General features: G+C 37.4%; 1 protein-coding gene across 1 annotated transcript in view; it reads right to left on the bottom strand.

The window, feature by feature from the left end:
* The window catches only part of GREB1 (growth regulating estrogen receptor binding 1), a 116390-nt gene that overhangs the window by 53462 nt on the left and 39032 nt on the right, over positions 1-23896 (bottom strand). Inside the window, exons 1-4 of the mRNA XM_026079172.1 lie at positions 10105-10178; positions 8429-8585; positions 1526-1648; positions 588-764 (exon numbers count right to left, since the gene is read on the bottom strand). Coding sequence (XP_025934957.1) covers positions 588-764; positions 1526-1648; positions 8429-8585 — 457 coding nt within the window. The 5' untranslated portion in view covers positions 10105-10178. Of the gene's footprint in view, positions 1-587; positions 765-1525; positions 1649-8428; positions 8586-10104 lie in introns of the transcript that reaches the window.

Genomic DNA, 23896 nt, shown 5'->3' with positions numbered 1-23896 from the left:
GATTGAATTCAAACACAGAGTATTACCTGCTAACACATCAAGAAAAATTTTCAGCTTATAATAATTCATATCTATTTATATTAGAATAATACCAAAAAGCCATAGGTGAGGATACAGAATCCACCCTACTGCTTAAGCGCAGTGGAGAATATGATCCCTGTCATAATCCAAAGAAAGCCATAAAATTCTGTAGCCCAAACTATCAACAAACTGTTTATTTGTATATAGTACCCAGAAAAGTCCATCTATTGTCTGTCCAAATACGTCAGTATTTTGAAAGCTAAAATAAAGAGACAGGCAGTATTTCAATTAGTCCAGTTACCAGATGTATAGTTCCAGCAACTAGGACATAAACTGATCAGACAATGACTTTTCTGTTGGGCTAACAGATAGAAAATGATGAAGCATTTTAATGAACTGGCCAACTAGCATTGCCACCTCTGAGTTCTTATCTTCTTGCGTATCACCAGTGGGAGTTATTGTATACACACAATGGAAACGAGATCTGCTGAACTCACCCTGCAAAAAAAGACTAACTATTAAGGTAGTCCAAAGAAGCATCCACTAATGCAACCACAGACACTTACCCAACAGGGCATTGCGCCCATTGTCATCTGGCAGGAATCTTTTATCCACGGCACACACTAAAAGATGATCAGGTAAATTTGGTGACTTTGCACCAACAAGTAAAAACCCTGACGGTACCTCAATATGCTCATTGGAAATTGAAACCAGTCTCAAATCTTTACCAGCCTGGCAGAAACCTAGAAAAAAAATAAATTCAATGTATTTTAAGATGAGAAGATTTTTTGTTTAAATACTCGCATTTGTCTTCATTAAAGGATTTCCAAATTTTTTGTAATGAAATGCAAAGTTATATCCTCTGAATTCAAGGGCAAACTAAGAGAATTTTCTTCCATGCTTTTTGGTCAGCTATAAACAAATGCCAACAATACAACAAAAAAACACAAACCTGAAAATCTACAATGAAGTTTCCCATGATGAWGTTGCACGGTCTAAATATTTATGGAACTATTTACCAACATAATCACAATTTAGGTCATACATTTAAAAACAAAGATAATGGTTCTCAAAATCTGGTGAATTGCACTGACTTTTCCTGTTTGGGGTTGGTTTTTTTTTTACAGCAGTATGGGAGGAGGTACACTTTAAGTAGTAAAATGTGACGATAAAGCCATAAGAATTACAACATTCATTTTAGCAAATCTTAGGCCTGCATACTCAACTTTTTAAAGGTCAGGTTGCATAACGAACAAAAGTTCTGTCCTCATGCCAAGTGTTCTAACACAAATGCTTATCTGACTCACTCAGCAAACACCCTGTGAAATATAAGAGCAATCAAAGTTTCCAGCTTTGTCTAGCAGATAATGAACACTGACATTTTTAGGATCTCTACATAACATAAATCATTTAGTTCTGATGAGTTCTACTGGAGAGGGCCCCGATCCTACCCTTTTTGGTAGGGCAAAATGCCCTCTGATAAAATGCTTAATACGTTTCTTACCATCAGTAGTGCAACAACCTTCTGGAGGAGGCTTCATCTGGTAAGAAATAGGAGGACTACTTGATTCTGAACCTTCTTCCTCCTCCTCTTCTTCCTCTTCCTCATTATCTGCTCTGCTGCCTGCTGCAAATTATCATAGCATAAATGACTCTTTGAAAACAGATAATGCTGGCAACAATCAAACTAATGGATAAACAGGGTGACCCAGTTACAGAAAGTGTTATAGAAAACTGGATTCTCTCCTCTTGACAATGACTTCAGTCTTACCAACTCTTAAGATATTTGCTCTTTCCTTAAAGTTCCAACTTGCAGGTTTATGCTTACAGTAGAACCTGTCTTTCATAAAAAATAAAGCTTTTCGCCCTTGTGCAAAAAAGCTTCAAAAACATGACTCAAGTGACCATGTCCTTGATGTTGCACAGGAAACTGAAGAAATGGTTCCTGCTTGAAAACTAGGTTCGCCACAAATGACACCAAGATAAGGACATCTAATTCTCAGGCAGTCTGTCTCCTACCAGAACCCAGAGCTCTGAGTAAGGCACTGCAGCTCCCTGTACAATGTCAAGGAAAGTTAGATGCCCAGGAACATGATTCATAGAAGCTTGTGCATGGACTGTGCTAGTCTAGGAGAAAACCAGTACTGAATGCTGAGGAGAATGCATGATTAAGGCTTCATCTTTCAGAGGGCCTGAGCTATCTCTTCTGCTGTAACCACCTTTCTGGAGTGCTGGTTGCCTAAGTCAACTTTTTTACCTGATAGCTTGCTTGTTAGAGAATTCACCTGGGATATGAGAATCCCATGTTCAAATCCTTCCTCTAACTCAACAGACAGCAAAGCAGACCATTCAGGTAGTGCATACTCTCAGTGCATGTTTCAGTCTCTCAGCTAAAGACTACTTCTTTCTCTCTCTGTACTCATTGGACAGTTACTTTTTCATGTGTAATAGAACAGCTCCAGCAGAACACACTGAGCAATGACTCCATCCTCTCTTTGGCTAGGACATTCCTGGCAAATGGGAAAACTCTGGCAAGCTGAAGAGTGCAGCTAAATGGTAAATGGGAAGAACACCTCTGTGGACAGGACTAGAAAAATTTCAGACCAGATCCAGCATCACATATGACAGAGACAGGAGAAAAGTACGTAGCGAATACCAGTGGGGCTTCTGTCCTAGGATTCTAGCTTCTTGGTACTACTATAGGGACATGCCTGCAGCAAACAGAGAGACTTCACTGACAGAGTTTGGTGATGAGGGGCTCCAGATACTTGAGGATAGGACAGAAGCTGAATAACTGTCTGGATCTGTGCAACTAAAATAGCAGTTAGGCTCCTACAGTCTTCTGTGGTTCCAGCTTTTAGTCTTTGAACAGAAAGACAATGAAGCACACTGTAGTCATCCTCCAAAGCTCAGTGTCAACTGGACATACTCTCATTGCTTCAACTTACTTTGAATCAGGCACTCAGAATAGGATATTCATCAAGGATTTTTTTTTTCCATGATCCTTCTTAAAATAGCTTTTATTGAGAAATGAATGTAGAATCAGCTAAACAAATACTTCAGAATAAATGAGTAGTAAGGAAGGAGGCTGAAGAAAGAAAATCTGGAGTTTGGAAGCTTGCCTCTGAAGGTTACTAAGACTTCCACCCCAATCTAGAAGAACATTTGAAGGGCATGTTTACTTTTAAGTATCTCAACAGCAAGCTTGAGCTCTGGTGCACACAGATAAGGGCAGAATGCTAAACAATACTACTTTATGGGAGTAGTCCAAAGACAAAAAAGCCGAAAGTGAACAAAGGGAAAAGTGAAGCTCTCAGTCTTTACTATTTAAGTCAGGGAAAAGTTATGTGTTATGACTTAAGCACAATTAATATCTAGGTGCAACCAAAAAGGGGCAAGTTTGGGTCTCCTCTCTTTCTCCATGCTTCCAGCCATGAAGTTCCTTCTTTTCTGTCTGTGCCAGCTCTGACACTTTCTGGAGTCGGTGCTGAGCTATTTCAGCTTGCTAACCCAGCAGAAACAAAAGCATCAAAGCCAGCATCAAACAAAAGTGAATAGTTTTTTTCTGAATTTATTTATTGAATTAGTTCAGTGCAAGATTCAACAAATGCCAAAACTGATGCAAAAGGAGAAGATGGGAACACATGGCTAGAAGTGGAGGAAGCAGAGGTGGGATTTCCCCCCTTTGAGCAGTAGTAAACTGTTGGGTTGGTTCAGCCATAACAGTTAATTTCACATCAAAAGAGGGACAGAGATAAGAACTGGAAGCAGAGATTAAGGAATAGGAGACTACACCTCTTTCAGATCAAGAATGAAAAGAGAGTACAAGAGCAAATACAAAAGAAATAGCTGCTGTCACCTTTAATGGCCATCACTATGGCTTCTGCTGCTTGTTTTAAAATAGATCTACAGTTTTTGGTTAGATATCAAAACTCACATTTCAGTGAATATTTTAGAAACTGCTTTCCTTTTATTTTTAAAGCAAGGCCCCTTCAAAGAACTGTATATTTGCATGTTTCTGTTCTGCATCTTCTTTTCTTAAGCAGTCCAAAAAGAGCACACAATCAAGCACTGAAAATCAGAGACAAGACAATGATAAAAGCAAACTCACAATCATAGCTCTTCTTTTTTATCTTATAGAACTAGGCAGTCAGCTGATGTAACTTGATATAGTGCCATTAAACCAACAGACATATTGTGAAGATTTTGTCCGTAGTTTTATTGAATTTAAATCTATTCATAGATACAATAGCACACCATTATCTTTCTTTAAAGAAATACTTCTCAGTTTTCATAAAGGATTTATTGGACCTGTAAACTTATACAATTGTAATTATCATTGTGGTACCTTGATTAAGAAATTTCACATGTAATATGCTTCTCTCCCTAAGGTATAATGCAAAATATAAATTAAGTCCTGCAAACATTTCAATGTACACACAATCTTCTCTTACTGGAACCATTCATAAGACTAATATTATTCCCAAACTGATTGCAGGATCGGGCTTAAATCAATCGCCATAAAATATACTGCATCCATGAACATACAACCTCCCCTAAACACAGATCAAGGAAGGAACAATCTCAGTGCAGCGGATCCAATTGCCACACTATTGCTCTGCATTGTTTTGTGAAGCCACTTCCCATCCTACTCACACTGAAGACCCAGTGATATCGGTGGTATAGGATTTGGAGGCTAAAACATAAAATAATACACAAAAATGTTTGTCATTAATTTTTGAAATCAACTTTACATTCGCACCTCTCAGATGGCACCCATCTGCCCCTAGGTGAATGAGAGGAAAATCAATTGAATATCTTTTGCATTTGAGAAATAAGATGTGATTAGAAAATCAAAGACTGCGAATGTGATTATGATTTGAATGTGATTTTCATTTCAGAAGTGAAGAATTAGATCCTGTAATTCAATGAGCACACATGGGGAGGCAGAGCTAAGGCTGCTCCTGAAAATTTAACTGTTTTTAAGGGAGTGTTCCACTGTGCACTTATCTTAATGTTTCCTCTTCAAAATGCCACATGTTCAGCTGTGGCAAACCATTGTAGGGCAATGGAGCTTTATCAACTTATATCAGCTGTCAAGTCAGTTTCTTAGTTGTACAGAAGACATGAATAAAAATGCATTCTGTAATGTGGGGCTACTTGATTTAGACACTATGGAAAATCCTCAATTTTCTATGGGCTGCATAATGATGAGTCAACTTCCCCCAGAAGACTGAGATGAGAAAAATAAATAAGGCTGAGTGGCAAGGTCAGTGACTACACACTTGCATAACCTCTCTGATTTCCAGCTGCTGGCTTCTAATAGATGGCAGATTTAATTTGCAGTTTATATGGTAATAACTAGGCAAACAGAGATATGGAAAAAATCTAAACCTGCTACAGCCAAATAACTTTGCTGTCTATTGTAAAGAGTTTTTTAATATACATGCCTAGAAGGTTCCTGAACATCCTGATAATTAATAGGCATTTGCAGATTTTCTCTTCAGTTCTGAAAGCTACAAAAATTAGAAAAGCTTTAGAAGACCCTCATAAGAAATGTAAGAAGAGTGACATCACAGCAGACTGTAGCCTTTTTGATAAAATTAAAAATCTAGCAAGAGGACTGTTAAAATAATGGGTTTGGACTGCTTTAAGAGTCATGTGAATCTGCCAGTGCTGGAGAACAGAGAAAATGTGTCAATAATAGAAACAGAGGAAAAAAAACACAATAAAATACTGGTTTTGGAGCCAAGGAGATTCAACATTATGACTAACCTATTTTAGATGAAGGTGGTATTTTTAATGTACATAGTTACAATTAATTTTATAGACAAATGTAATTATATAAAGGCATAGGTTTACAATAAGTATGCTTTTTTCAAATCTAGAATGTGTAGATTGGAAAGTCATACTCACTGCAAAACGTGTTCATAAATTCATTGCAAAAATGTAAAATCTAGGCCAGGAGGGACCAATATGTTCATTTAACTTGTCTCCAGACACATTACAGTCTCTTTTGCACAAATAAATTATTTTAGGTATGACAGATATGTAATTATATTAGGCTAGTTTCAAAAGGAGACAGAAAAACATTTTTAGACAAAGAATTATTATAAGACTAGAAATAATGACAAGTTACAACTGAAGATTGATAAAGCTTCTGAAATTATTTCCAATTGACCTTTTTCTTGAACTGACTATATAATCAATTTTCAGGCTCTCTAGCAATTTCGATATTTTAACATCATCAGCAACAAAAATCTATAATATCAGCCTCATTTACAAGTGGTTGTTTTTTTCTTTCCAAATATTAGGATGAACAGGATAAATTGATGTTAGTGCAGAAACTTATCCTCTTAAAAATAAAGATTATAATTTGCAAAACCTCATATATGGTACAGCAACATTGGTGGTTATAGATTTAATGGCTGTTAGTGTTCTATAGGAAAAGCCATTATCTTAGAAACAATTCTGTGTCTATGTGTCTATCTACCCATTGTACATTTATAACATGTTATCAGTCCACAAAACGGAAAGTCAAAACATTTGTGTTGCACTGATCCTCTGCATTACTTTCCTAAATCATTTATACCATGGCTGCCCCACTACAGGAAGACTCTTGCTGTACTGAGGACCAAGGCAGCTATGACCAACGATAGTACAAGTAATATATTCGCATGTCAGAATGCCAGGGTCAAGGAAAGATAAAAATGAGAGGGGAGGACAAGAGCTTATACAAGATCCCAAGGATAGCACTCTGCTTCAATTGCCTCCTGACCCTCAGGTCACAGGGATTCATGTATCTAGAAGTGGAAAAATGATGCCAGCATGCAGACCTCTCCCACCTGAGGAACAGCCTAGGAAAAACTCCATTAAATTTTCTTTCAGAGTTCCTCCAGACTAAAACTTTCATGAAAGGAATGTTTTTCACTAAGCTGTTGTGAGACTTTTAATTAATTACAGTTCAATTCTGTTTCCATTAACTGCAAAGAAAACAGAATCAGCCCCTAATGTTATGGAAAGCTCTTTGAAAGCTTTGGGTGAAAGGAGTTACAGAAGTGCGAAATTGCACTTTTGTTCCCGAACAATGCACCTACTCCTGTAGCATCTTTCCCAGCTGATGTCATAACCCATTTTGTGACATCACAGTTGGTTGCCATGGAAAAAGTTTATGAAATCCTCATAGAAGATAATCACCTCATGCAGGGAAAAAGCAGCAGAAACAGATATATATTTAAACAATAAATGTATATTTATTTTTATGTCCTATGTTAGCAGAAAGAAAGAAGATAGGATTAATGATGTGTGAGCTGTGAGCAGATCTCTTTCTTCAGGGAAATTTCTCAGCATTTAAAATGAAGTACTAGTAAAGAGTCTGATCTTTGCAAAATACTTTTATCGCCTATCATTTCTTGGGTTGATTGATTGTTTCGTTCTGTTACCATGGATTATTACCCATTATGCAGTTTTCATTACATATTTGTCTAAACCATCTTTAGCAAGCTGTGAAAGGATATGTAGACCTAGGTAAAAGAAATGAAACACCACCCTGATGACAGAAATGGGTAAATAACCAGTTAAATTATTAAACATACCCTTGCACCAGCAGGCCAGTTTTCTGCACGCACCAGTAAACTCACTTACAACCTCATGTTTTACCTCCAGATTCCTACATCTAAGAGCATACCAAAACACCAAATTATATCATGGGTTTACTTGTCAGATTTGCACAGTTCATCTAAACTATACTGCTTTCAAGAAAAACAAAATGAGCAAGTGAAACTCAGAAAGCAGGCTTCTCTAAACACACACAAAAATTCACTGAGAAAACCTCTGTGCTAAACACCAACTTGAGCAGGGTTTACTGGAGAACACAGCCTAAATTTTTACCTTTGCAACCACAAAGTAATTAAAAATAACATKCCCAAAGTAATTATAAACCTTCTCAGTAAGAAGGCTACAAATATTTCTGCTGTATTTCTTCACAATGAAAATTACTCTTAGCATTTTTCATTTATAAATCTCTCGTGTTTTTTTTACCATCATTTATGGTGTAACTTTCAGTAATGTATGGCAAATTATAGGACAACAGATTTATGTTCCAAATCTCCACACATTTCACATAATAATTCATAGTACTTCAATTTACATGTCAATAAGTCTGAACAAGCAAATGACTTAATTTTATCAAAATAAAAGACAATGCATAGTTTGTGAATTTAATCAAATTCTAATGAACAAATAAGTAAGAGAATAAGTAAATATCTGTAGATCATAAAGTGTTCACAGAAAAACTTTGAATACTTTAGTTTTTCTGCATTCTAATTTGAAATATTCATGCTGACTTTTGAGAAAGCAAAGAGCAGGATTGTTTTGGAGCAGAAACATAAATTCCACAATGTCCTACCTTCTAGTGAAGAAAGTTGCTGCTCAGCTTCCAAATACAACTGAGAAAAGATTGGCCTGGGAACTAAATTGTTTGAGCGGAGAGAGGCCTCAATAGAATTATGCAACACTTCTTCAAATCTCGTAGTCTTGAGCTGACCAGCGTAAGAATTTCCCATCTTCTCAAAAAAAGATAAGAAGGAAAAAAAAAACAGATTTCAATTTTAGTGCTCAGAATTCGGTCACTGCATGTTGATGTGAGAATACAACATTTCTCATGAAAGGGAGAAGCTTCATTGTCCACAAAGAAAGGCAAAGGAAAAGAACATTGACTGCAGCAGTCACGGAGCGGATCCTGCTGGTAAATTACAGGAAGTTATCTAAAAGTAACAGCTTTCTGTAATTCAGTAGAAAGGCAGCAAGCTTTGACACCTTCTTAAAGATGTGGCTAGAAATCTGCTTCTAGTAATTCCTTGTCTTATATAGCAATTGAGGAGAGGCATTTTCAATAGCCAGAAATCTCATCTGTAAAACAGCATTTTTGTTTCACATTACTTGAACAGGAAAAAAAAAAAAGGATTTTGGGGATAGCACAGTTTTGTGTATTTATCTCTGTATGGCCCATCATGCTGAAAACTCATGGCTAAAGCAGATATCTTTTAGAGGTGTTGTTTCATAAATAATATAGCATTGCTATAACTCACATCTTGTGAAAGATAATGGCTTTTTCCTTCCCACCTTAAACAATACTTTTTCCTGTAAGCAAGCGGTTTTTTCAGAATGAGACATATCCATTATCTATTTGATTTTCCAATTAATTATGAGGCTTTCATTGTTAGTGAAACTGCATAATTTACTCATTCTGTCACTGAGGAGTCAGTCTGATCCAGCTGAATATCCCCATAGTTTACTTCCCACGTACTTAACCGCCGCCTGCTTTCCACAGCGAATACAATGAACTGGTATAACCAAAAGCCATGTCAGCTTTCTTTTTCTATTACAAAGTAGCTCTTGCCCTGGGCCCCATGTCCTTTCCCTCCTCAAGTAACTGTGAATAGAAAGCATGAAACGCTTCCTGTTTGTAGCAGTAATTCCTAAACACTGAACAGCCCCTCCTCAGCACTGGATACTGCTTGGGAAATGAGCCTGTTGGGAAGCATCCTGTAGGAATCACTCAAGCAAAAGAAAAGCTACTTTGAACAAACTAAGCCACATACCACTCTTGACAGGAAAAGGAGTTTGAAAGGAACAACGTACAAACTTGCCTAATGTGGATATCTTTTTATGACTTTACAAAGCATATTTTACATCTATAACATATCTTTGTATAATTTTGTGTATCTCATTAAGATTGGATACAGTATTAATGGAAGCAAAATAAGAATCAGAAAACAGTGCAGGTAGCATCTAAGAACATTATCTAGAGAAGAAACAGGCAATACTGACAAAACATCTAAGCATGTACACAAAACGAAACACAAAATCATAAGGGGTAGCACTGATGAAATTAATAATGTATCAGTTTGCTGAAGGGTAAATGGGAAGCTGCGAAGCAGGTTAGCTACCTCCAGTGCTAACATGGAAGCGAAGATCCATCTTAATCCACTCTCAGAGCAGATGACAGTTACCTTTCCTTATTGATAAGAACACTCTCTGGATCTTCTTGCTTTGAACTATTTTAACTACTTCTTGACTTACACCAAACACAGCTGAAGACCATGGGGAAAGCCTGACATCAGTATTGTCCTTAGCAACATGGTTCTGTATGACTGTTCGTCACAGTCTTGAAATTCTGCGCTAAAGAGATAAATAAAAATACATGAACATGCTCTCAGCATGGTAACATTCAAAGGCACACCTTCAGGTATGGAAACAGCTTTCAGCTATCATCCATTTCACAAACTTTTTTACAGAGTCTACTTTATTCAAACACAGAGTCAAAACAAGAAAAAATGCAAAACATCCAAAAGCCTTTTTGCACTTTAAAAAAACACTGACGCAGGTTTCAGAGAATATCCAAAAACTTTGACTGAAGCGGCAAAAGCCTGCCTTACTCAGGGTTGGATTTTGCCTATTTTCAACAGGACCGTGCCAAGGAAACTGGTATACCTGATTACAAATTATGCAGGGAATGGATGGATGGATGGAYGGATGGATGATTTTCAAACTTATTTACTTCTTGAAAAGCTTAATTAAAGCACATGAAAAATGTAAAGATTTTAAATTCATGTGAAATTTCTTTACTGAATTCATTATAAAGCTACTATTAATCAAGAGCAAGCCACATTTTGAGACAATTCAAAAGCATTATTACATACATATGCACCCACAACTGCTTTATGCAGTGAGGAATAAATAGAATAGACATACCATTTACTGGCAACTAACATACACCTCAGGATTTCTAGAGCCCACTGGTGGGCAAAACAGAAATCCTGCTTCTAACACTGAGTATTCCAGAAACCAGCATCATATAGTCTGACATGACATAACAAATAAGTAATCAGTGAAGACTGAGTTAGCTGTGCAAGGTGCAGATCCTCGAATCCTGTGCAACATAAGCATTTTTGTTTTTCCATTATAATGCTAATTTAATTACCTGAAAGGGTTTGTACAATGAAACAAAAATATACTTTCTGGATTTGTATACCGTGGTTAGCTTTTGTTTATGTATGATATCTGTGGGATCTTACAATCATACACCATTGAAATACCTTAGAAAACAACCTGGTCACAGTCATAAAATCAGGAACATGCATTGGGAGATGTGATGAATGTTTTAGAGCCATTTTACATTGTCAGACACCACTGGAACCAGAAAATGTGTATTGCAGGAGCTTTTTTGCCAGTGTCAGCCCTTGCCATTCAGATCCCCATTAATTCTCCCAGCTGCAGAAGAGATGACTTCTATCAAGCAAGAAAGGGAGAAGCTGTTTCTCACTAGTTCTAAGATGGTTGACATTCCCTCTTTTCTTTAAAGCTGCTCAGACTGTGCTACCTGAATTGTAAATTGCTGACTCCTTGGCACCAAGAAGCAAAGGCTTTGAGCCCTATTTTCCTGCCTCAATGAACTCAGCGTTCCCAGCCCAGATTTATGTCTCTCTTGGATACAAGTGGGTGGCACAGGGTAAGGTTTCAAATGCTTGTGAAATTTCAAGCCATGAACATAGACAGTGACCAGATTTATTTAAAAAAAAAACAGTGCAACAGCAGGATAGCCCTCGACCTCAACTACAGATAAATCAAAGAGCACCTCCTTATCACACAGTCAGTTTCCATGGAGAGCATGCAGGGGAAAATACCATTCACTACAAAGGAAAAGAAGGAAGGCCTGGAAGAACTGCTTAAAACCATGATAAAAAGAAGAATTAAAACACACAGTACCTAAGAAACAATTAAAGATACAAATGAAGCAGCTCAGGGCAATGTAGTGGAAACTCATGGATAATGCTGCTAAACAGAGATGCCAAGCCCAGGCCTCCAAAAATGAGAGTAAAAGGTCTGTGTTAGTCTAAAGAGAACAGCCCTCAACTTCCCAACAAGGAGCAGTTAGGATCCCTGCTGGTAAACAGTGATTACATGATGAGGAAAAGCAGGGATCTGATTATGGGTTAACGTTTCTGTCTGTCAGAAATAGACTCAAATTCAAGTTCAACTGCATTTAGTCTCTCCTTACTCAGATTTTGAGGAAGAAGCAAACTACCTGCACTATTCTGCTGTGGTCCCGTACTGCAGCTGCTGTGATTTAGAAAAGAAGTTCAATCTCAGCTATGAGGAGAATACCTACCACAAGAGCCACAACGGCATATGGTCATGTTAACGCAAGGGGATTGCCAGAAGCAACAGGACATACAGTCCTGGTACCCAGAGAGGGGTGCTTGGGGAAAGCTCTTTTGGTTAACGGAAGAGTGTAACGCACTGCTGACTCTTCAGAGTAGTTGTCTGCAAGAAGGATCGTTACTGAGCATTAAGATTTTGTGAAGACTGAAGACCTAGCACAGCAACTCTGCACAAAAATTACCATACACCTAGGACAGATCATGTATCCTCAGGAAAGCCATGGACTTTAGAGCATGGAGCTTAACCCAAGGATTTTGGTAATTCCCATTGAAATAGACTGCTAAAGAAAGTCTGTCTTCAGCAGAAACTAAGAAAAATTCAAAGAATATATGAGGGCTCTGTTAAGAAAAGAAAGCTTGAAAAGTAGTCAAAGGATCTAAGTGTGAAATTAGGAAGCCATGGTTAACTACTTTAGTTGAGGGGTTTGAGAGGAAGAAGCAGGAAATATATCCCCAGCTTTTAAAGAGGATGTCCAAATAGCAAATTCAGTCTTACATAGGACTTGCAAATTATTACAGGAACAATTTTATCTTAATCTGTAAATTTTTTGCATTGTAATATTTCATTGGCATTACTTCAAGATATTAATCTTGTGTGATGAGAAGTATTCTGTGATAGAAAATGGAAAGTAATGTCATGATAGGGGCTATCAATAGCTGAAGCACTACTATTTTGTTTAATTTTAAATTCAGAATCCTAACTGTAATCATTTGCTCTTCTCAGACAACATGAATAAATTCTAGATTCCTGGGATATTTCTAGCTATTTTAGATATTTACAATACGGAAGCTGTTCAGCTGTTTTGCTGTTCAGCAAAACTGAGCATAGCAATGGATACATTTTCTCAGTTTGAGCAGCCAGCTTTGATACTTTTGAAATGGACTAATAGAATAATTTCTACCATTATCATTTTTTTAGGGAAGAATGGTAAGAGGTGTCCAAGCCCACTATTATTCCAAAGTAATTTGACACCACTATGTCCCATTTCAGTCACGAGGCAGTTCTTCACTTGTATAAAATGAGGTTATCAGTTTGTTTATATAAATTATGGGCTTAAGTATCTAAAAGATTATGTATTAAAATTTGAATGAGAAGAGAAGGCATTCTATACTGCAGGTTAATATTTTTTTCACAGTCCAGTGTTGGACAAGTTGTTAGTATGTTCTTTGTGCTCTCCGAACCTGAGTTAGATCAATCTAGCAACATTCAAAGTCCATCAATATTTCTAAAGTTAGGAAAAATCCCTAATAATCTTTGAAAAATATATTTAAAATAACAATCTGATTAAGTTATGGTATACAAGAAATCTGAGGGCAGAGACTTGTATTTAAATGTATATAAAAAAGAAAAGTACATATGGAGACAAAAGAAAACTGATCCCCTCCAATGGTCTTGATAAACAGTATAAGAACTTCTGTATGGATTAAATTCAGCCAAAAGGCTATGTAATCATAGCTTGTTGGCTAGACAACATAGACAGAGAAGATTTTGGAAATGACTTGCGTTTTATTCTTTTATTTCTGTAAAGCTGTCTCTGAATATCGTCACTGCTTTCTTAATCTTTGTATTTGTAAGAATAAACTACTTTGTAGCTTCTACATTAACATTGTCTAGTGTAAAGGTGATGTTGTGTGGTAAACCCATTCCCATGGTTTATATCAGAGACTTAATTCAGGGGAACTAAAAGATTCTTTAACTGCTAATCATCCCCCTCCCAAAGACTCAGCAGTATCCAAGACACAGCAGAATGCTTCCTTACTAAGACTCACAGCCTGTTTTAGGAGCAAGTAAMACACAGTTTACATCTTCACAAATAAATAAAATGGGCTAGAGACCATTCTATGTTCCTGAGGCCCACAGGCCACATCCATATTATTATAATGGATAGCCTCATATGGGAGCCTAATAGCCTCAAAAAAAAGGTGCCAAAATGCCATTCAAAATGCCTTGGGAGAAAAAAGGGCAAAGAAGAGAGATGGTATGATATAATACTGAAATATGGGAAACATTTAAAACATACTTTTTTCATTTGAGATCACTTCCAGACCAATTTTTTTATTATTTTTATGATTTTCATTAAAATTTTCAAAAAGGGTTTGACTTTTTGCTGTTAGTCTTACCCAGAATGAAAAATTTTGACACTTCAAAAGTTGCTGAGAAATAAAAGGATGACCCTCTGCTTAGCTCAGCTCTATAGCGCTAATAAAATTAGTATCAGTAGTCATTTATAAATCTGCTGGTTGAAATCCACTTCCCTAGTGAAGCAATTTGTTCCACAGGAATAAAGCTGTCAAGTCATTTAAAAGTCTATATTCAATTTGTGTTTCACATATGAATAAGGTTATAGCAGTTCACTAGGCCACATTTGGCCATTACATTTTAAAAGCAACATTAAAGCTTTAACTTCAACCACAGCTGTCTCCGCCAGGAATTCCAGCTCCTCTTCTGTTACCAGATCTTAGAACTCATATATCTCCTGTTAAATTATATTAGAAATGTTATCTACAAACCAGATCAAATTAAACTTAATGGTTTCCTAATAATGCCATTTTGGAAAGTAGTTCATGATTAAACACAGACACTCTGATTAAGGTTGATGACAGGTCATAGACAACATAATCCTACCATCTCTATACAGCCAAGAACAATTCTGCTACTGTTTCCATATACTGCAAGAAGACTACTCAGATCTCTACCACTGCTCTCTTTTCCTTTTGCTCTTGCTTTTAATTTTCATCTCACACCTTATTTTGATTTGGAAAATTAGCGTGGCTGTAGTCACAGGATTTCTCCTGCACTAATAGCGAGATGATTTCCTCCACTGCCTCATGTTTCCAAGCAACAGGTTCTTGGAACGAGAGTTCAGATTGAGAGGGGCCAAGCTTTCAAGTGCACTAGGAAGACAAGCTCAGAAGTGGGAAGTAATCACCATGCTTTTGGGCAACTTTAGATTCCAAATCAAATTGCTTTTATTGTAATCACTGAAATCAGTTCTCTCACTCACTTCATAAGTAAATAATGAGATGTGTTTCTTATCAGGAGGTTGCTGCAGAGACTAATACAGACACCTTTGCAATAAAATGAAATATATGTAATTTTCCCCATCTACTGAAAAATGAAGCCCATTTGTTAACTGCCCTCTGTGCCCTTGGAAAAATTCCCACAGATCCATATCAAAGGAATGAAAAACAGATTTGATGAAGTAAATGTTCAACAATCTCAGTAAAAACACTATTAAAAAGTTACTGKTTTTTTTTCTTCAAATAAACAGTAATTCCAACTATTTAATGAATAACCCTTAACATGTAATTATTTCACAACCATTTTTGGCCATTGGGAAGTGAAACTTCAGATAAAACCAAATATTTTCTTTTTTTGATGTAATTTTTCAACTGTACAACAACTAGCACTACTTTTGAGGAGAAAGTGTTCATTTTTCAATGAAAAGCCTGTAATTCCTGTGAGGAATAGTAGCAAAAAGAACAAATGATTATTTTCTACAGGTAATGGAAAAAAAAACTTCCAGACTATCTCTACAAGAACAAAAAAAAGTATTTTAAATTTCTCAAGCAAATTCAACTTTAGTTTGAACCAACACATAAAGCTCAACTAAGTTCAAAGCAATCTAACTTGCCATAAACCCATTAAAAGATATAGCTATGTATTAGGTTTGGAGATCTGGGCTAAGGTATGTTGGCAATTTAGTGAGAAGGAATCTAAGCTGTGACAGCCCACATTGTAGTTTTCTGGGGAAACAGAAAACTCCAATTGCAACCAGATTCCTTTAATTATCTAAGGATGAAAGGTTGCTTTGATTTTAAGACATAGTTTAGTCTGTCTTTAAGAATACAGAAAACTTCAGCTTCCTTTGCCTTAAAATGTTCATGCTTACAATCAAATCAGAGTTGAATTTTTGTGAGAATTTTAAAATAATGATTTGTTTAAAAATGGTAGTCTATCTATTTTAGCTTATCTTAATATAGAAGAAACAATGCCAGACAAAGTTCAAATTGGTCATAATAAAAAGTCCTCGCTGAAGCTGTACTTCCTGTTGCTAATCAAATTTCAAGAGAATCGTAATCACAATCAATGTTGGGATCAGATGCCTCATAAACATGCATATCAGCAAAAAGAATTGGGGAGAAAACTTAACTGGACTTTTCAGAGGTAACTGAAAATCTATTATTAGCTTGTTTCTTATTTATATTTTTCACTGGAAATCTATTTTCAGCCTAAATGATAACATTGATTTTCATTTACTTGCTTTTTTGGTTTAGGGTGTGCCTTCTTTCCACAGTCAATCATACATGTCATTCCTTAATACCCTGCAAATTGGGCTAAGGAGCCATTTCTTGAAAAGTACATGTGGAGCTGGGTGATAGTCCGGCATTGTAATAATACAGCAGACTAAGCCTAATATATGATATGGCAATAAATACATTTAGGCAATGGCACTGCATCCTGTAAATGCTTTCACATGCCTCTCTGCAGGAAACAATGTATTCTGATGTAGATTTCTTTGATTTTCCTTCAAGATCTCATAAACTTTGCAGGTGTTACTGGAGAGAAAATCCCTTATCAGCAGTTTCCCCTGTAGTTCAACTGCTACACTTTACTATTTCTCCAGCCCAGAATCCTGACCCTACAGCTGGTCAGGCAGCTCTGCCTTGGCTCCCATTCGGCTTTTGTGTGTTGCTTTGATCGGTTCCTGGCTTTGGATGAAAGCAATTCTTTTAGAGACCACCTTCAAACTCTCTTAAAAAAAAGAATTACATACATAAAACCAATTGAGCTTGTTAAGCAGCAGGAAGAAGCCAAGTAGAGGGAGGAGAAAGGGAGGGAAGGGGGTGCCACAAATCAACACGAGGAAATGATGATCAAAGTGGCAAGTGGAAAATTAGTAAAAAATGTTCCCTAAGTTGTACAGGTGTAGGTCATTCTCTTTCCCAGCTCCGTAAGTGCAAAGGCTTTGTCTCTATTACTTGGGAGAGAGATACAACTCTCTTTTCAAGAATCCTCTCACACATCTGCTCTGCACCTTTGTGTACAGCCAACTTGAGATCTTAATAAAGCAGTAGGAAGGAGACTGGCAAGCCAGAAAGAAAGGGATTATCCAGAAATGCATGTTTTTCAGAGGAAATTTTTAAGAAATCACCACATTATATTACTGTTTCTTCAGGTTACTGGTGCTAGAGACCAGTTTTGGGAATCTCTTCAGAATCCAAGAGCTATTACACAGAAGGTAATTCTAAACTGATTGTAAAGGTTAGCTTTTGAGCCATCCTCAAAACCTGACTTTTCTCTTTCCTTAATATAAGCCTACCCCTCTAGACTGATTCATGGAGGCAGTGCAGCAGCTGTCCATGGGGCAGCCACATGCACACAAGGAGAGTAGGATGTGTAGCTTAAAGACATTTTGGAGCCTGCTCTTTCAGAGCAGCAGAGGCATAGCCAGATGGTCTCTGTGGTTGCTCTCCATGGATATCCATGGACTGCACAGGTTCAGAGGCGTTAGCTCATTCACAGAGAAGGCCCTGATTCAAAGAGAGATTCTCACTAATTTCTTCTGACAGAGCCTACTATGCTAAAACTTGATCATATTTTCTATATAACGAACAAAGAGCAGACAAAAATACAGTGGGAGCAGTCTAAAATATTTTCTTACTATCTTGGACTAAACTGCTGTGGAATTATAACAAAGGATAGCAAATACATCTCTAGATACTTTTATTTCATTGAAGAATAAAACTCAGCATCAAGGTATTCACTCAGTCAGGAGATCTGTTCCATATGTATTATACTTTGAAAATAAATTAAATAAGAAAAAATCTATAAACATAAATATGCAACCATGAAGCCTGAAACAAGCAATTTTAGTTAAAGAACCAGTATAAAGCTCAAATTTCACCCATTTAAAGAAATGAATTTAACATAATTTGAGATCTGGGATCTGAGCTATCATTTTATGGTTTTAAAAATTAAAGTTTTCTGTATTTTATAAAATATCTCAAAGTTTCCCTGAGAGAAGATCACTCACCCCAAAAAGAGCAAGTGACCAACTATACAGAAGTTACACAAAATGCAGACAAATGCACATACTTAAAACATGAAAATTAGTTATTAAAAAATGTCTCTCAGTTAAAGAATTGGACAGTAACTAATATAAGGCAGTGTGAGAACCTGTACCTGATACATTAATATTTTCATTAAACATAACAATATTTTTCAGCAAGGAATCCTACTTATATAACAAAAAATATACTGTACCGTATTGAAAGCACATGCTCCTCAATTACATCCAGTAAGTCACAGCTAAAGTTTCACATTTTGATTGTACTGCTGGGCATCTTACACCTGTGGTAACTGCTAGTGATCATATCTTTATGGAGATTTCCTTCTTTTGATTGAGAAGGGTCTGCTGCTGGCGGAATTGGTTAGGACACTTAAGGCTCCTGAGTCAGCACTGTTCGCAACTGAACAACTCAGTCAGGTCGCCGTGACATGAACACTCTCCTGGCACAGTAGAACACAGGAAGGTTTCAAAGCTATCTGTTCTGCAGCTACAGCAAAAACAAAGTAATAAGACCACAGTATTACCTGGCAAGCTGTTCTCTAATTTGTGTGCCTGCTATAGTAGATGATAAATGGTATGACTTTATGTCTTATTAGTACAGAAGTGTTGTGCTGGGTCATGATGCTCCTGGTCGGGTACATATCAATCTATCAGTCTGAAGCATTATTAATGTCAACAGTTTTGTTGCTGGTTTTTGGAAGGATTGAAAGTGGGGCTTTTTTTTAAGAAATAGGAGAGTTCTTTTGCATTATACAGGTAACAAAATAAATAAAGCATAAGGTGTATACTTTGAGTACTTTATTTTGCTAACAGAAGGGAAGATTAACAGAACAGAAATTAGATATGCAGCAACATTAGCATTGTGCTGGCATACTATTCATGTATCTTCTGTATAAAAAGAATAGGAAATCAAAACTATCTGAGAGTTTATGTTCAATATGCTGGCTGGATACACAAAGACCAAAAATCTATTATACCATATATAAAGAAACACTGCATCTTTTAAATATACAGCTATAGTACATGCACAGGGAAGGTTTATTTCTGGAAAATATATATTTCTCAAACACTTCCTTAAGTCACAGATTGCAGCATATCATTTCAGATGATGAAAGAAACTGTTTTGAAAATTGAATTTTCTTTTTCCTATGGCTTCGAGTCATGAAACATTCATATATGTACTTGTTCTTAAATTTAATCAAATATCAATGAAATCAGTAAAATTAAGCAAATATCTAAGGGCTTGGTTGAATTACGGTTCTATATAAACTTTGTATGCACGATGCACTGAACTATGAAAACAGATTATTTATTTTCATTTGTTTTCTTTTCAGCCTGAATATAGCTCTGTGCTCAGAGTGCGGTTTCATGACTGGCTCAAGCTGCTCTAAACTTATGTTATGGCTGAAAAGGGATGTCTCTCACTCTTGGCCATATATTTCCTCTGTGTTGTTCAGTGGCATGGATCAGACCAATCTGGTAGAAAACTAGTCATTTCTGTAGGGTTATGTTCAGCTATATCAGCTTCCTCATCTAGCTCCACATATAGTACATGAACACTAATATATGCAAAAGAAAAGGCCCAGATGGGCTATGGATGATGGTGGGAGAACTTTTTTTCCAGAGGCAATATAAAAATACTTTAAATAACAATATTTAAAACATAAAACTGCACACTCAGATTGTCCTTCTGTAACATAAAGAGGAAGGAAATATTTGAATTTTAAGGCCCATGTGAGGAACCCCTTGGAAACTTAGGTGACTTAGCATTTTCACTTAAAAAAAATTTCACATTAATTTAAACAAAAATGGAAAACTTTCATTGTTTATTTGGTATTTTAAAATTATATACTCTAAAATTAGATTTTAGACACAAGCAAAGTATGAAGGATTGTGAAAAGGAAACTGTATAAAGGTAATAAGATGATCTGGCAAAGCAGCGAGTATGTTTTTCTACCACTATGGAAGTGAACTGGAAGCTTGAGAATTATTCCATACTTACACCAAATATGTGAGACTTCAGTTATGCCATTTTCAAGCAGAGTACCAAGTCATTCAGGTGAGAAACACAGACATCACTCTCTGGTTTGCTATTAGCAATGTACAGTTGTGTACCATAAGCATATTAGGCTGAAATGATGACACTTAGAAGTCTGTGTTGATATCCAAAGTTTAGAGAAACCCAAAACAAAAACAAACACTGAAAGAAATACATGTGTATGTGTGTGCATGTATGCGATTTTTGAAAGAATCACTTCTAATAATTTACCAGGTCAACAATGCAAGCCAGAAAATTCACATTTAAAAGAGGTATAACCTGACTGATATGTGCCAAACATACCTGCCCAGCAACTGCAGTACATTCATGAACTAAATGTCTTTATGATGCTGTGTTGGATGCTGTCTGCAATGACATCTAGGATGCTGTACTTCCTGTTTCTAACTTTACTTTAGGGTTGGGAAGCATGACACCGATCTTAAAGAAGATCAGTAGAGGGTAGGTCCACAGAAAAAAATGTTAACCTGATGTTCAGTGGTGGAATGAAGAAAGTAAAAGGGACCTGTCTGCTTCAGATATAGGCATGCAGCAGGAGTTCTGAAGGAGGAAGAGGAAGGACAAGCAGGCATAGAAGAGCCTATTGCATTTGATTAGTACCCAGACCAGGAATGTTAGTGCCCAAAGCCAGGCAAATTGTTTGATTAATACCCGGAATGCCAGGAATGGGTGATGGGCAAGAAAATTATATTTATGCAATCTTGTATATAGAACCAGTGGGAGTTGGTCAGCATGTAGCTGCTGATGTGCCTATCAGGAAAGCATTTGTCCACCTGCTGAAATAAGTAGCTGAATCCACGTAGTATAAGTCAGCAATATAAGTGATCAATGGATRGAACAGTTGTTAGGGGAAAGCAGACTATGTAATTATCCCAACAAACAGTATATAAAATACATACCTTGTACCCCAGGCAACTACAGAAAAAAATATTTTTTACAGGAATTTACAGGGCACATTGTCCAAAATTTGAGAATACTGGGATAGAAATGAAACAGGGGACATAACCTGAGGCTAATAAGACTTTCAGAAGTTCACAGCACAAACCAAGATACAAGTAGAAAAATGATAAAGAGCATCAGAAAAATGTTTTACCAGTATAATAGGTAATAAGGAAGAACAAGGAACAAGAGTTGGTTCACTGTGCAAACAGAAAGAAAAACTAATAGATGATCATAAGTTTAATGCTCCTTTTGCCAGAAGGACAAGCAAAAGTTATTTGTGAACAAATGACTGATTTGTACAGAAGCTTTAGCAGGGAGAAATGCAGATTGTCCCTCCAACTTAGTATTTGAAACATTCTGCGGGCAGACTGTGTCAAAAAGAACTAAAACTGGGTTCTGCCATGCAGATTGAGTGCTCTAATTATAAGATACCTACTTTTCTTCTAGAAATTTTTTTTTTTTAAATGGCTGCAGCCACAACTGCCTTTTGTGCTTAGGCAGAAATATTGAAATGTGTATGAAATCTTATATATATACGCTGAAAATATCTACCAGATTGAGCTTTTCAGGTACTTTTGGACATATACAAAAGGAGACCTTTAAAATTCTCTAGATCTTCTATACATACATAGTACAATGCAGCTGCCTAACCACAGGCATCTTCTAGTTTTGAGATGTCCTGTAATATCCCATCTGGATTCTAGTTGGTGCTCCAAAGAAGCAGAAGTCTCTGCTGTAGCTTTTCTGTCATATCTGTCAGTTCTTTATGGGCATCTCTAGTAAACCACAGAATATCAAATGGCACTAGGCATCTATATTTAGGCAACTGAATCAAATTGCAGGTGTCCGCTGGTTCATTAGGCAGCAACTTCCATTATTATCAATAAAATCAACACAGCTGAGAGAGTGATTCAGCTGACCAGCCACTAATGCTTATCTACTTTAGCACTGGCTGAATTGCTCGCTTAGCTCCACTGGCCATATTAACTATATTTCCATTGACTAATAGGAGTTGCAGCTGTAGATGTCTACATGTATAACCCTAAATTTAGGAGTCTTAGGGCTCAGTTCAGTTGCCTACACAGAGGTGTTTAGTGGTCTTTGATATGCTCTAGAGTATCTGTATAGGTCCTACAAATACAATACAAGACCTTTGGGGGATCAAAGCAGCAGCAGCAGGAAGCCAGGCAGAAAACCCAAGTGCATCTGAAATGTCACAAAAAGCATGTACAACTGAATCAAGTCCTTAATCTCAAAGCAGACCCCATTCTCAAGCCCACCCTCGAAGTCAAGAAATGGCATGTCTATGGATACATTTACATTGTCAAATAACTTGGCTTCCAGTTTGCTTCTGGCTCCTGTCTCCTGAGTGCCTACACTGCATACACATTAGTTTACTTCCAGGCATTCTAAACTCAGCTTCGGTTCTGCGAATAGTTAACAAAAGGTTCCCCTTTCTCTATACAGCATGGACAAGATCATGCTCCCACCACTCTACACAGTCCTCCAACAGTTTCCCAGCAGACCTGGTAGCATCACCCACCTGCTCTCACTCCAGGCTCCAACACACACCACACATGCCGTGCCATGAGGTCATGAGCTAGCCATTCTGGCTAGCTGCAACACATACTTCACAGTATTTTAGTCATTTGAACCGAAGCACCATCCACATCCCACATCCATGCAAAAATAATGTCTCAGAGGCACCTAGCTCAGGTGATGTGCACTACAGATGCAGCTAGTCCACTCTGAAAAATGTTACTGTGAACAGTGTAGGTAAGAACCACCACAGAATATGGCTTGTGGGCCAGGGATCTCTCCCTGGGGCAGCTGCATGTCCACAGAGGTGGAGCTGGGTTCTCCTAGGATAGCAATAGCTGATCAAGGTTCTCAGGATTTCAGTTTTGGACTTTCTGTGCAAATTCTGCTAAGTCCATTGCCTGCATCTTTTCTTTTTCTTTCATATTTGTTCTGTGGCCTCAATGTCCTTCCACTGTCTGGCTGTAAATTGGGGATTAATACCACTTCTATAAGTTGCAGAGAACAGTTATACTCTCCTCAATCCTGCCAGTGAGGGAGATGGATGGGAGGAGGAGGAGACAGATTTTCCAAGTTAACAACTGACTGCGCCGCTGGTGTTGGCAACAGGGTTTTGGTTTCTACAACCATGGGACCCTGTTTGAAGATTGACAACTGATGGGGAGAGATGGGATCCACCTCACTAAGCGGGGCATGCGTGTCTTTGCCAACAGGTTGGCCAACCTGGTAAGGAGGGCTTTAAACTAGGAAAGATGGGGGAAGGGGAGAGTTATAGTGACAGGGTAGTTGGCAAAACACGGCTCAAGTTGGGATGCCTCCAGCAGGTGCAGGCAGCCGGGGAAGTGAGCACGGGACATGGCTATGGAGGATCCTCTTGTATCCCTCCTGGGAAACCTGCATGCTCGATCACCTCTCTGAAATGCCTGTACACCAATGCACGCAGCATGGGGAACAAACAGGAAGAATTAGAGATCTGTGTGCAGTCGCAGGGCCATGATCTCATTGCCATTACAGAGACATGGTGGGATAGCTCGCATGAC

The sequence above is a fragment of the Apteryx rowi genome, unplaced genomic scaffold, assembly GCF_003343035.1.
Source record: "Apteryx rowi isolate R43461 unplaced genomic scaffold, aptRow1 scaffold_114, whole genome shotgun sequence".
Lineage (NCBI taxonomy): Eukaryota > Metazoa > Chordata > Aves > Apterygiformes > Apterygidae > Apteryx > Apteryx rowi.
Note: the sequence above shows the minus strand (reverse complement) of the source record. Positions and strands in the feature narration are given on the sequence as shown.